Source organism: Pempheris klunzingeri, chromosome 13 (assembly GCF_042242105.1).
Source record: "Pempheris klunzingeri isolate RE-2024b chromosome 13, fPemKlu1.hap1, whole genome shotgun sequence".
NCBI classification, from domain to species: Eukaryota; Metazoa; Chordata; class Actinopteri; order Acropomatiformes; family Pempheridae; genus Pempheris; species Pempheris klunzingeri.
Genome location: NC_092024.1, coordinates 18,331,961 through 18,347,562, shown reverse-complemented (window position 1 = coordinate 18,347,562; position 15,602 = coordinate 18,331,961). Strand labels below are relative to the sequence as shown.

General features: G+C 38.6%; 1 protein-coding gene across 2 annotated transcripts; it reads right to left on the bottom strand.

Moving 5' to 3' along the window:
* Positions 1–114: 114 nt before the first annotated feature.
* LOC139211661 (synaptosomal-associated protein 23-like) lies at positions 115–15,362 on the bottom strand. Of its 2 annotated transcripts, none has more exons than XM_070841983.1 (8): positions 15,229–15,362; positions 10,228–10,342; positions 6,117–6,158; positions 5,537–5,585; positions 4,578–4,695; positions 3,047–3,220; positions 2,737–2,881; positions 115–2,451 (listed from the first exon to the last, which is right to left on the bottom strand). In XM_070841983.1, exons 2-8 carry the CDS (start codon positions 10,282–10,284, stop codon positions 2,389–2,391), a joined length of 648 nt encoding a protein of 215 aa, XP_070698084.1. In that variant the 5' UTR covers positions 10,285–10,342; positions 15,229–15,362; the 3' UTR covers positions 115–2,388. The 2 variants fall into 2 exon arrangements, with proteins under 2 accessions (XP_070698084.1, XP_070698083.1); XM_070841982.1 differs by lacking the exon at positions 15,229–15,362 and adding an exon at positions 15,022–15,161.
* Between the last annotated feature and the right edge of the window lie 240 nt (positions 15,363–15,602).

The window sequence follows — 15,602 nt, the reverse complement described above, 5'->3', positions numbered from 1 at the left end:
TTTTGCTGTTTTTTTTCCTGCTTTGCTAACAAATAAAATTCACATCCGCAGTTTTACCTTTGCCGATTTTGATTGAACACTGGCTTCATTACACATCAAAGAGGTGCAATAAGATGAATTTCAGAATACATTTATTGAGTACAAACAATTAAACAAAAGGCAGACGTGAAACAAAAGGCATTTTTACTTTGCTGAACAGTAATCCGTTAACAGAGCTAATTTCAGATAAGACACGCTGCATATGAACATATTCAAAATGGACACAATGGTGAGATTTACATTCCAGTGGCTGTTGGTACAACAATGAATAAACAGCCTCAAGACAGCGAGGCAGTCTTAGGCTAAACTAATTAGATCGCAGCTGACAAGTAACGGGCTGAGGATGATCACTTACAGCAATACAAAGCCCTGAATAAAAGTTCATTTCAATCTTTACAAACTCAATAGGTGTATGCCTGCAGCAGAGCATACGAATTATAATTTTTCAACAAGATGCACATGAGAGATACTTTCAGCATACTGTGTTACTTTATCATTAACCAATTTTCCACAGCGAGTCCTTACCAGAGCCCGCCAGGGGTTGTTCTGATTCTACATTTACCACTTAAACATCATTCCTTTACATGTATACTTTTGCATTTTGCTGTTGGCGGTTATTTCTCAGCCCGGCTACGGCTTCGACAAAACAAATTATGCTTTCCATTATCCGATATTATCACTTTACTGTAGCTCTGCTGTGAAAACTGGCTATGTACAAATACAGAGAGACAAGAGGAGCTGTTTGTGATACAATAGCTGTTACAACACAACTGTGGATCACCTATAAAAAGGGCATTTAATTTATTCTAGGTTGTTTTCATTATGACAAAACTGCTGCATGTGCCATGACGACAATGACCTAGTGAGCCAATATGAGAAATGATAGTGGATTAAACACTGCACAGCCGTACGTTTCAGAACTGAACATGTTTCCATACTGACCAATTATCAAAATTTGGGGAAATTTAATTTCCGCACATTTCTGCTACACCAGACTTGTGTAGGAACCCTGCATAGGCCATTCGATCTCCTCTTGGGTGCTATAAATCTGTTAACGAGGAGGTGATGAAGAAAGACAAATGATATTAGATTAACAGAATGACTATAGGCAATGAAACAGCTACTATGTGTTTCAGTATTTACACCAACACAGTAGTCCGAGTGAAAAACCTCAAAAGACAGGTACAGCAGTCCACTGAAGACAAAATTACTATTACTCAACCACTCTTATGTTTCCATTATTCAATGTTATTATAAACTACATCAGATGCTTTGAAGTAGGTAATGCTGAACATTCCTCATGATGCTTACAGACCCTCCTTCACATTTGAAGGGCAGGTGATTGCTATATATTACATTTCTTCACACCAAGTGAGTGCCTTACAATGTTCCTACAGCTAGTTACAACAACCTTGACTTCTCAGCAGTCAGAAAATTAAAAAAAACAATATTAAATTGCTATCATTCAGGAGTAGGTGCTTTGAATTCCAGCATGAAAGGATTTGTCATGACCCACTCCAAAGCACAACATGTGATATTTTTTGAAATAGCTTTAACATCTGAAATGGCATAAATGACATGAGAACAAAGTGTTAAAAAACACAACTTTATTCACAAGCCATTTCTGCTTGATAAGGAATAATTAAATAAGCATAGCATCTCGACATAACACATGATACAAATAAACATAATTACACATTGAGCCAATAAGGATTTGATTAGAACCAAAGTCAAGGATTTATGATTAAACTATGCGTAACTGTATCAAAAGAAGACCAACAGGAGGTGATGAATAAATTAGCGCCGTGCTGTATATCACTTAAATCCAAACTCATCAGCTGTCTTTGGGACCTCACTGGTGCAAACCAGAGTTGAAAACACAAAGAGAGACTGTTCATACATCATGTCAAGTGAAAAGGCAAAACAGGAAAAATTAGAAAAGCCACTAACCAGTGCTCCTTCCCGTCAATGTTGGGATATGATACAACAGGCCTGGTGCACATTTGGTATGAAACAAACAGCAGTGATAGGCAGTAAGTCACTTCCTCTTTGGTGCAGTTTCTGATGCCCTTCCTGCTTCTTGAGGTCCAGCATGAGTCTAAAGGTATACTGTTGGTGGTCAATTTCTAAAATATATAAATGCTCTACTGTGCATCTACATCTTAGGGCAGAAAAGGTTAGCACACTGCTGGCAGAAACATTCTTCCTGACTGAATTTCTGTTTTTATGTCAAAGAACATGTGTTTGCGCATGTACGTAGGTATGCGGCGTATGTATGTGTCGGTGGGTGGATGAGGTGACAGAGGCTCAAGGTTAATGGATAAAACTGGCAGAAGCAGGTTTCCACGTCTAGTTGATGAGCTTGTTGGCCCTCTGGTTTGCCTCATCAATACGAATTTTGTTCATTTCCGCCTAAAAGAAAGAAAAGTTGTTATTACTTAAATCGAATGCTCTTAAATGCATTCACTATCTAAAAAGGAAAGAGGAAGTTGCACAAAATATAACAACATAATGTGCTCTTACAGAGACAATTACAGAGATATTCATTCTCACATTAATGTGATGTGCTGAATGCTTTTCCTTCCTCGTAAAACATTTGTAAAACTGATTTTTACATTTTTTTTTTTTTTTTTTTTTTACTAGTGTGATCGAAACAAACCAAACTGAACTAAAACGTCATTAATCTCAGACTCTTACCTTCTCAGTGATGTTGTCAATATGTACGTTCTGCTTGTCTATCTCATGGCCCATGTCCATAGCCATCGTTTTCAGGTTGCCAATGATGCTGCCTACTGCTTCCAGATTCTCCTCCATCTCATCCTCACGGGCGTCGTTTGTTACCCTGCACCGCAGATGTAAAAAAAAGTTTGATTTATCCACAACAGCTCTGTCAAATGAGCCTTAACAATTCATCTGTGACTGGCACAATTGAAGATCATATGTGGTTTCCAAATTAACAACATTATGGTTAAGAGATTTTGAGGGAAGCAAAATGACCAGGACCCACCTCTTGATGTAGGGGCCTGAGGGCGCCGAAGCGCTCACCTGGGCAGCCTGGCCATTGCGAACACCAGAGGGCTGCCTTGAGACTACATTTGCCCCATTGGCTTCACCTTCGCCATCACGCCCTCCAAGTCCCCAGGTACGCTTGTATCGTGAGTCGTGCTCGATTGACGACACTCTGGAGAAAGAAAAAAAATAAAAATAAAAAATGAAGATTCACTACAAACAAGGACGTCCAGAGGTGTTTAAATACAATGTCAGCATGTTAACTTAAATGCATCTACATGGTCCTCTAAATTACTACAGTGACAAAGTCGTAAAGAAGTTAAAAAGATTCCCTACCTTATCTTATGGTACTCATCAAAGAATCCTCTTCTCCAAAGTGAAAGCATTTTGGGGAGATTTTGCCACATTTAGATATGTAGAACTAGATATGTTACTATGCACACACACTGGCACTGCATATCGATATGGTTTGATGGAGAGAGTTTCAAGTGTGCTCAGTACAGAGCAGTGGACCGGTCATGTTTGAGACTCTGTAAGAACACGGTCACATTCCCTATCCATTCATAAACCGATGGGAACGCTCACAAATTGTAGCAGCAATCCTTTGACCATAGAACTCACATTTGACATGCAAATTTGTATTTTATTCTCTCCATGTCACACTTTGATATTATGAGTTCATGCTGTGTTTGTGTAAAATCACCCTGACGAATCAGAGTAGTGTCATGGAGGCGCATGGTAATAGAGTTGTGAAGAGGTACAGGCAGGTGGTTCCTGGAAACGTTTTCCCAATTTTGTATTGCTGTGTCAATTTTTTTCTTGTAACATTATCATCAATGTTACTTAACATACAGTAGGAACACAGGATAATGGAACAATCCTTTAGTTTAATGGAATTGCAGACAATTTTAATTATTTCTCCTTTGTTACTGGGAAATCATGGTGGACAATAGCCAATGGCATCAGTGCCAATGGGTATTGTGAATTAAGTTGCATAGAGTATTAGGAGTTTTAACAACACCGTTACCTTCCAACAGCTCTTAGAAGTGATTTTAAGAGAATTTTAAACCAAAATTACTTTTTAAACTACACAAAACAGTATCGTCAACTTTTTAAATCAAAGAATCTAATGTTTTCAAAAACAGCGGATCAACTCTTGTCCTGATGATTTAAGCCAGGACAGTTTCATGTCTACCAAGTGATAGAAGTGCCCGAAATGTGAGTCACTTAACATTGATTGTGGAAAAAATGTATGTGAAATAACTCTGTTTTGCAACCATATAGGATATAAAAAGCAAAAATATCAAAGAAAAATATGTTTGTGATCAGAAACTTCAGTTTTTCTAGAAAGGTTCCTTGCCTGCCTACTCGAATGTTTGTTAAAAGCCAGCCACGAAACTGTTCCGTTAATTATCAAAATACATACAAGCACAGCAAAAAAAACCAAAGAAAAAAAAAAAAACTGTAGAGAAAAGCATGACACACAACAGTGATTTGGAGGCTTCGGTAGCTCTGAGTGTACCGTGTACCTGTCACAGGGGCAGACACAGAGGCCGCAGCACTTGGAGAGGTCAGTCAGGTTTTTCTCAGCCTGTCTCATGTCCTGGTTGATCTGGTCCAAGCCCTCATCCACACGCTTGAGCTGCTCTGAAATACAGACAGGCACACCACACCATGTCACACCATGCCTTCTCGGTATCTTGGTACATTTTATACACAAGGAATTTTCCTTTTACTTCATTTGTTTATGACCTTCATTGATCCACTTTTTGAATAGATTAAATTAAACTAAATCCTAAATCAATAACATACTGTAGGTGGTACAACAAATGATTTCAGTTGCTATTTTTACAGGGAACGTATATCTTGTACAGCACTCACTTTTTAGATTACAGGCAATAAAAATATATCATTGCAGGTCAAATATAGACAAAAGTCGTCCTGAGAAAACCTGAAGACCATTGATGAAGTAACACTAGTTTGGCACACTGATATTTTGGGATTCACATTCCTGAAATTATTTCCATGATCACTGTGACCAATCCTGCACACACACAAACACTGATGTTTAAAATCATACTCGATACCACATCCTGTCAGGGAAGCGTTGCTGTTTTTCTACAATAAGTTATCATCGCCTCCCTGTTTGATCCTGACTGCCTCAAGGGAAAAACATTTGCATGACATTTGTAATGTGGCACAATGACATCTTATTGATTTTAGCTGCAACTAAAACTTGCAAAAAAACCAAACAAAAAAACATTTAGACTAATAGCATTAGGGTGGTATACGTCATTACTAGTTTCTTTCAAAACAAATGAAGAACATAACAACAGATAAACATAACCATTTGCATTCACTCTTTTCGACAAAAAGCAGCAACAAATTAATAAAATAAAACTTGGTTAGTAAGCTGGGAAAAAAGAGGTGGAAACATCTTTTAAAAAAAACAAAAAAAAAAAACTAGCAGTGGTCATGTTTTATCTACCTCCTTGCTGGTCCAACATCACCATGGTGTTGACACCGGTTTGTCTGCTCTGAAAATACAAGAGTCACAAATTCAGAACAATTGAAAAGATTACAGACAGATTTATGCATTATAAAGAATTAGAATAATCAGGGTTGAATACATTTAAGAGTTCATTAGGATATCGATTTTGTTCAGAATTTGAAAGCTGAGGGGCTAATACAAAAATGTTTAAAAATTAATAACTGAAGCAACCTTTTCTCATTAATACTATGACTTCTCAAATGGACTCTTCTCTCAAAATATGATATTACTGTCAAACTCTTACATTAACATGAACCGTTTTTTTTATTAACAGTGGTACTAAAACTGCATCAATACTTTCTTCCATTAATGTAAAATTCTTCTCTAATCTAATCTCAAGCATTCAAAGACTGCTTAATTTATTACCAAATCCTTAAATAAGACTAAATCGCTGAAATCGTCGTGCACGTTGTTATAAACCAACGTCCACTCTCTTTCTGATCATCAAAAAGCAGTTACATGTAAGATGATATGATGGTTTTGTGTTAGCAGCAGCTGCAGATTGTCAAAGTCTCACCTCCTCTGCCATCTGCAGCATCCTCCGTGTGCTTTCCAGTGACTGTGGGGGCGAAACAGGAGGCGTTATTGGATAAAAAGAGGTGAACAAGTTTCCTATCTAACAGCAGTTTGAAAGACAAAGGCTGACTAGAGTGAATTCAGACCTCAGCGTTGATTCATTTTTGTGTTGGGCTCCTTCAGGCGCCAACTGCCCAGATGTAACCAAACACAAGCTGACTCAAGTGTCAGGTTGTTTTATTTTGGTTTTTTTAAAACAGGATTTTAGAAACTCATATTCTGACAGGAAGTGTCTAAGATTATTCCAAGAGTTGGGACACTGTTTGTGCTGGTACAGATGGACCAGATTTTTACATCTTTCAGGTTCTTGTAGTTAACATGAACAAAACTGATGGTGTAGATGTAGAGAGACAGGCAGAGTGGAAGAGAGCAGAGCAACAGACGGGAGGAATCAATCAATGAGACAATTACAAAGATGGCAAGATAAGAGGGATGGGGGGAATAAAAGATACATGTGATAAAACATGGAGGAAGCTACACCATTAATATTCAGAAGGTTATGAAAAGAGATGGCAACATATTTATGAAACCATTTCTGTGTGAGTGTAAAGCTGTAAGATCCATTATATGTCTGCACTCAGTCTTAAAATCTGCCGTTACATAAAGCATCGTCTCTGGCTCCGTTTACATTTACATTTGTGTCTTTCCCTGCATCCTCTGCCTGTCCTCTATGGATGAGCGACACATCAACGAAACATCAACAGTAGAACAATAGATATCATCCGATTATACATTTACATTATTATAAAATCATAATTCAGGTTTACTTTGATTTCCTGGTCTTAACTAGTTGTGGCCCATATAAGCTTAGAGGTTGCAGTACAATTATGTAACACAAATGTCTATTATTTTAATTATGGATGTAATTATGGAGTTTGGCTTCCTATCAAATAAAACAACTGCAATTGTGTTCAGTATTTTTCACTATTTGATACCTCCTATAGACAAAATAACTGCCACATTTTTTGCCCTTAAAACTAGACCTGAAAAGATTAGTCAGTCAATCGATTAATTGACTGACTAATGATGAATAAGTTATTAGAATAGTGGACTATTCATTTTCTGAGTTATTTTTCAAGATCGAAAGGCAAAATATTCCCTAGTTTCAGCCTGTCGACTGTGAGCATTTGCTATTCTTCTAAGCCTTATGTGATAAATGTTTCAGAGTTTACCATTTTCTGAAATAATCTTCAGTTTCAGCCCATGAGAACACTCTCAAAAATCTCTATTTAGTATGCATAATGTCAGGTTTGAGTATACTTGATTTTGTCACTTCTGCAGTGTGAACACACTACATACCAAAACTTCCTTAGAATTAGCATGGGGTGTGGATTTGGGACACAGCTACACTTTCCCTGTGTCTAAACCCTCCCTGATCGAGTGGCATGAGTACAGCTGACACAAAAGTTAACGATCTCCATAGAGCAGGACAGACAGAAACACACAAGTTTCAGAGGCAAGTGTTGACGACAAACGGGAATGCAGTCAGTTCAGGTGAGTTATGCTTTTGTGTCTCTATTAATAGTCCAAAAAGGGACGAGGGCATCCAAAGGAGCGAAGCACGGAAGCGACTCAGGGCATGACTCCATTGTTACCATCACTAATGAACTGTTAACAAGAGAGAGTGGGGACCCAATTCCTCTTTCTCTCTGTGTTATATTTGCTCTGAATACATTAATCAGTGAGTTGAGAAGAAGACAAACACAGAATTGGCGAGAGGGTTGTGTTGAGCTCAGCCACGTTTCTGTTGGCTTAGCCAGAACATCACTCCGGTGGATAAACATTACATTACTACACCTCCAAAAATCCTTGAACTTGGCTAATTAAGCCCGAAATTGTTATCATTGCCAAATTTTCCAGATTGGGTTGCTGTGACAAATCTTTGAGATACAGACAACGGAGAGGTATTTTTATCATTTGTTTGAGATGGCTTAAATGGAAACACAGATAGGCAGGGTACATGCAGGTTCCAGCAAACAACATGCAAGGCTTTAAAACATAAAACTCAAGTGTTTTCTACCACAAAAAGCATTAAAAACACATGACAAGTATTTATTGGCTGCAATATACTAGGATGACTGGACAGTAGCGTTCAAATAATGGGCTTAAATAACTGTGACACAATGTTGAAAACATGAGAAACAGCTATGAAGACAGCTCGTGTTAGACTTCCTGCAAACAACCTTTTTCTTATATAACAAATTCCGATGTTGCCCTGATACATTACCAGCCAGGTAGTCAGGTATGAGTGGTTACCTAAAGTCAGAGTGACAAGTAGCATTAGCAGAAGGACCCTCCCATGCCCTGTCCCTTCTATGAGCTGCTAAATAAACCAGACGGCAGCATAAAGAAGAGAAAAAGAGAAAAATCACAGGTAGAGTTAGAAAGCACACACAGAGAGAAAACAGTCAATTAGTGCAGTCACAATTACAGTAAGGTGAAATGTACAGCTAGAAGCTCGGCTAGACTAAGTTAATTTGCCTCTGTTTTTTAAGGTCTTTCTTATGTAACATGTTGCAGGAACATGTACCATAGATGGTATATATGTCACCCTTAAGTCAGCATTCTATTTTCCTGGCCGGTCCATGGAAATCCATCTTTGGGGTACCCCCTACTTACCTGAAACCAGATATTGCTTGCAGAATCCTATATATGTGGAAGCTTTACTCTGTATTCTTTAGTCTCATCTATGCTTGGGATGTTAGACTCCGAGCTCGTAAAACCTACATAAACCTCTTGAATGAATCTTGGTGTCCTCTCTTCATTACGAGAAGCCATAGAAAAGCATCCCTACAGCCTCCATCTGAATCAAATGGCTGATCATATGATGCCCTGGAGTGCTGATTAAACAATTATCTCCTGGATAATAAAATGCTAAGATATAGCTGACAACATTCAAACTGTCAAAACCGCAGTGGGATAAGCGAACTATCAGGCTAAATTAGGCGTAAAGCCTCTCGCACTTCCTATTAATTCCTAGCTTGATAATCAACTGTGAATGCAATGAATCCAATTACCCACCCCCTGCTCTTGCAATGCTGAAGAGACCCCAGGATGTTATTTTTTCCCTCTACTGATGCTTTTCCCACTAAGCCAGAGTGTGCCATCTTCAATGGTTATGGCTACAATCAAGTTAACATACATTTCAATGATATTCTGACACAAATTACACAATGAACCTGAGCAGCCATTTGATTATCTACACTGTTACCGTTTTGAGTGTTTCTGCTTTGGACATTACAAGTAAAAGTTTGACATTTTGAGAAACGCACTGATTTGCTTTCTTGGTGAGAATTAGATGCGCTAGCACTCTCATGTGTACGCTGGGCATCACGGTGGTGTGGTGATGCCTCACAGCAAGAAGGTTCCAGTCAAATCCAGGTTTGGACCTGGGGTCTTTCTATGTGGAGTTTACACACAGGTGTTGTTCTCAGGGTACTCCAGCCCTCTCCCACAGTCCAAAGACATGCAGGTTAGGTTCACTGGTGACTCTAAATTGCCAATAGGAGTTAGTGTTATAGGTTGTCTGTCTCTATGTACCCTGGACTCTATAACAGTCCAGGGTGTACCCCACCTCTCGCCCAAATTCAGCTGGGAAATAAGCAAATAAGCAAAATGTCAAACTATTCCTTTAAGCAGTTGCTTGGCTACATTTCAATTTGAACGACTGCAGTTTTGCATCTGAGAAACCTCTTGTCCTGATTGCTTGTTTGTGGATAATTAGCATCTATGTAAGGGCCTTTTTGTCGTGAAATAAAGTGATACTCCACCCAAAATCTCCATTTTCAGTATCAAATACTCATTCCCTGCATGTTTGAAAGGTGGCTGTAAAGTTGCAACATTATCCACTACCCCACTTTTTTTCTGTATGCTCAGTTTGTTCCAAACACTCCTTGTTTCATCAGCTTCTGTCTGTTGCTTGCAGTTTTGTATTTAATACTAAAAAAAATTAAAATTTAAAATTAAACTTTTAGCAAGTTTCATGCTCACTCAGAGAGAAAGAGTATTAGTGAGTGGAGGAGAGAGGCATTATGTGTGTGTGTGTGTGATACCTCGTCAGTCACTTGGTTGGCCCTCATGGTGATCTGTTCAACACTCATGTCTTCCATTATGCTGCTGTCCTGTTTGGAGGCTCCCCCCGTGGCACCGAGCTCGATATTCTGTGGCCTAGAGGAGGGGCAGATTTCAGAGGTCACACACTGAAGTCACATCAGAGGGCATCAATCATCATAAAGCTCTGTGACTGGCAAATCTAAAGACCTAGATTTTTATTCTAGGTCACTATTAGAAATATTCTATGATCATACAAAACCAAAAACAAAGATACACTGCAAAAATTAGTTGAATAACACATTAGCTAACCAGTCAAGGACACATACTCTGTTTGAGACCAACAGAGAAAAAAATGACATACCTTTATAAATACATTTATAAATTTAAGTTTAATTATTTAAAAATGTCAACAAGATCTGAACTGAATTAGGCATTTTACAGTTGAGGGTTGACTCGCCAGTGCTCTCTATTTGATGACAAACTGTGACACTATTTCTGAATGACCTCAAATGTACCGGATGATTTCTGTACAGCAGATTCTTGGTAAAAATAATAATGTTTTCGTAATCAGTTAAATACTGAACTTGTGAACTCTTTTTTTGCCACTTAGGAGCAGTGGAGAGAAGTTGTGAACTCACAACATTCACATAACCAACTTTTAAGTGCTATGGCAAAAAGTTGCTGCATTCAGCAGATATGGAGTAACATTATGTTATGATGTATTTCTGGCCACCTGATGACTCAAAGACCAAAGAGATTCTCTCTTTAAAGAAGCATTATGTACCTTAACTAAAAAAAAACAGCTTCTAAAATCATTTGTAATAGGGACACACTCTGTCAAATCCTGGTGGACTGCTGCATCAGTGGACCGAGGTGGACCACAACGAAAAAAATCCATAAAGTTTTACAGGCCCTGTCCGTCTCTTTATCTGCCCTCTCTGTGAGTTTTGCTTTATGCTGTTGTTGGTCTCTACCAAATCCTGAGGGATATATCTGTCCCTTTAGCAGCTAAATGTAAAGTTGGTTTTTAGAGGTTTTTCACTGAAAACAAATGACAAAAAAACAATACTATGAGAGTGGTGAAAGTGAACCAAAGACAGTACAGCAAGGTTGCAGTTGGACAGTTAAACAATGAGGTGAAAATCAATAGGACGTTAAAGCTGAGAAGCGATGCAGATTCTGGTGAAAAATCTCTATGGGTTAATCACTACGAGGAACCCCTTTCACTCTGTCACACTGTTTTAACATTATCATTTCATATACCGTTATAGAAATATTGACTATAGCCGCTTCAAAGACGTTTACCAGGTCAGACATTTTCTGGTTACAGATTCTGAATTATGAGATTTTTTTTTTTTTCCCCATCTCAAATAATGATAAATTCAGTATTTAAGACATTAGGCTCTGATACTTTTTTCAATGCGGTGTTTCTTCAGAGTATAATCATATATATGAAGAATGCATTTAAGGAGCCAACATTTAACTGCATGAGTATATCCGTGTATGTTCATGTCACTCATATAAGGAGGAGATGCAAAACCTAAACAAATCAGGCTGTTTTCCTGCCCCTGAAGGAGTGTGAGTCTGAACACATACAGCAGGCCTGCTGATAAAGGAAACAAAAATCTATTTCAGTGATGAAGCAAAACTTCTAGTGAGCCTAAAGCAGTTCCATGTTGATGTAAAGCCTAGCTGTGGTGTGGCTTGCAGAATATATGCTAATGATGAGGGAACAGAGATAACGAGGCTGTGATAGGAACATTTCAATCATAAGATTGGATATCGGTGACTGGCAGTAGTACACAACATTAGCAAGGTTTACTACAAGACAAATTTGACATAAAAACTAGCAGAGTGGTGAAATTCTAAAAGTTAAATTAAGTTATCAAAATTCAAAAAACAAAACATAACAAGTGTATCACTTACTTTACTGTTAAAAAGATAGGCCTCTTCACCAGTTTAGCTATGCACATGTATGAACTAACCTGACTGTTTTAATTGAGTGAAATGAACAGTGAATGCCTCTACTTATCACATCATCAACACTACTCATGCTCTTGTTCAGAATTTTCTTGCATGTAAATATTACCTGAAAGCACCAAACTCATCCTCAAAATATCATTTTACTTCATTGACATGCAGTAAAGGAACTAGGCAGAAAATGTGGAATTTCCTATAAAACAAAGGCTTTATGATAAGGACTTAACCGGGATCAGTACTGATTGATAACTGTTTTGAATATTTATGCAACCACAATAACAGAGCTTGCTAACAAGTATCTTTATGGACTGGATATAGAGACTGCCTTACAGCAGAGGTGATGCGTAACACCTACTTAATCGACTGAAATTATGGTGGACGGTTTGCAAATACACTGTTGTTAGCTCTAAAAATGTTGCTGTTCAGCTTTGGTTCCGTAATGGTAAAGACTGGGTGCTGAAGAAGTATCAGTGTCTGTTAATAAATCACAAAAAAAACAATTAGAGCTTCACTTTAAAAAAGGAACAGATACTACATTTCAATTATTGATCTTGTATTTCTTCTGAAAATGGACCACCACATTTTACAACTCCATGCAGGCTCAGAGTTCAGATTGAACTTTTGATTTTGTGATCTTGCGCAATATGTACAACAACAGGACGGACATGAGGCAAAGAAGTTTTTACTGTGAACTGTCTGCAGGAAGTGCTGATCGTGGTTGGCCGCTCGTTGTGAAATTGAACACTATACTGTGCTTTCAGTTTATTTGCAAACATTTCAAGAGGAGGAATGGACTTCATTAGAGTTAAGATAAAGCATGGCATTAAAGAAGTGGATCAGAATTAAATGCCACTATGTGTTAGAGGAAGGTGAAAGCAGGATTGTATGAGAAATATTGCAAAAGAGTAATCCATGAAGTACTTTCCACAGGATATGTTGTAAATGATGCTGGTTTGTCATGACTACAACCACACTGACAGGCAAAGGCAGGCAGAGCTGAGTAATGGGTGTGGTTTTACTGTGTTTTTCAAGGTAATCCGTTTGGAGATACATTCTGATCACAACATGAGCTGGGAACGGTTTAGCAGATACAAATCCAATCAAAAAAAAATAAAAAAAATTGGGATTTGTGCATCAAGTGACCTTCATGCAGTCCAGCATCACAGGATGCACTGAAATGACTGGTGTACTGTCAGCCTCTAACAAGATTTGGTGCACAAGTAACATGAGATTAAGATCATCATAAACACAGACTTAAGCTTGTTTTCTGTGATGCAGAAAGCCTGTGCTTTCAAGGACAGAGCAAGTTAACCAGGAACACAATGCTCTGTCTCTATTCCAAGTCCAGACTTTTCACAGATACCAACACTGGGACCAGGAAACACGGCTTTATTCCCTTTTTCCTCTTTCCCTTTAAAGTTCAAGTGACATTTTATTGTTTTCAAATAACCTCCGAATTTAAGGTTCCTTTTCAAACCTGCAGCAACTTAACATCCTGAGGAAAAACAAGGGCCAGGGAAAATAGATAGCCTTGGCAGACAGTTCAGAGGATTTAATGTTGTTGACTCTGCAATTTTTTTTTTTCCAGAAAGAGGGCACTTGGTTCACACAGGCTTGACTGCTTTTTTCTAGCTGATCATTGGAGTTGGCAAGACCCTGATCACGACTGTAACACCGAGAGAGGACTCATTCACACATGTGGTGCTCTTCTGAAATACCAAGCCACGACAAGAGCAAATGAACATGTCAACACCATAAGATCAATTACATGTGCCAGTAGAACGGACTTCTGTATAGCTGGATATTGATTTAACTTCACAACTCCATGATGAGGATGTTACACTTAAGCAGCACAAGCTAGATTTTTCTGTTCCCTGTGCAATTTGAGCCTAACATCACATAACAGTCAGCAGCACATTTTCACACCTCACCCTTGTTAACAACACAAGACTGCGACACCATAATACATGTGTTTGCAGCCACAAGCAGACTAAATTAACAAGCCTAAAGGACATACCCGTTCATGTCCTAGCTTCTTCACAGCAGCAACAGTAAGAGTCTAACACAATAAGCTCCCACAGGGAAACGCATTTCTCGTTCCTCTACCCAAACCTGTTCCTCCAGATCTGCCTGCACCACACACTCAAGTCTTGTCTTATTTTCATCATGTTGTGTTCATATCCTCCTCCTTGGTCTCCACTTACATTCAAATATAGGGGATATTTCTTTTCTCAACAATTTTGCCCACGATCTGTCCTCAAAGGTGAGGCCACATTTCGTTTGGTTAAATGTAAAGTGACTAAAAATGCTGACCAAAACAAACACCAAAAGGGGGCAATGACATTATGCTGCACAGACAAAACCTTAACCATTGCTTTTATTGCTTTCAGAGCATGATTTATAGGGTATAAAAACAAGTGTCAACAGTTTTCACTACAGCCGCCAATCCTCACTGAAGACACTGGACAAAACACGACAGATGGTTAATCATTTCCGTTGTTAGATTTAAATAGCTGCGATGCTGTGCCCACACACCTGACCCTGGTTATCACAAACAGAGGGATAAAGTGAAGTGCTGAGCAGCCGCTTAACGAGAGTCACTTGATAAACAGGAGACGTGAGGCTGAGAAACATGAACAAAAAGTATTAAAAAAAAAAAAAAAAAGATTGCTAGTTTCCCACACCCATGATACAAAAGTTGTGGCTGTCAGCTCCCCAAAACAAAACAAAACAAAACAAAACTGAAGTGAACAATTTAAAAAAGAGAGAGAACAGTGTGATATGGCTGTGAAAGTACACTGAAGTGTGCTTACATTGTCTGAAAAGTTGTTGTTGAGCTCAAGTTTGGTAAACAGGGCAGGATCCAGGGGAGGCTCGTTAACCGAGCTAATGTGCTGCTAGCTCGCTAGTTAGCTAACAGCTAGTTCCGCTTTCCTGTCAAACTACCTCACGCCACCGCTCAAACAACTATGTCGAAAAGAAACGGCAGAGAGATATTTATCAAGGGAGTCGATACTTACAGCTAACCCTCCTTGTTTTGAAAAAAAAGACCTCGTTACTCCTCCTTCTTTGCGGTATGTGAACTTGGATCTGCTAACTTCTGGATTCCTTCACTGTTTCCACCGTCTGGCTGTCCGGAGTGTGTCGGTTGGTGCCTTTAAGTGCTGTCGGAAATATCGCAATTCCAAAGCATCAGCTAATAAAAACTAGTTTGTGGGCAAAAGGACTGATGCATTTTCTTAAAAAGTAAAAGCAAGGTGGCTCCATTCAGAGATAGAATAAGTATGTATTGTATTGTTGGATTATTATGAGTAGTTCATTTTAGTGCAAGTTCATATTGTGGTGAAACGACAACTGTATGTGATTTTGGTTACTTTCATGTATCCTGTTTTAT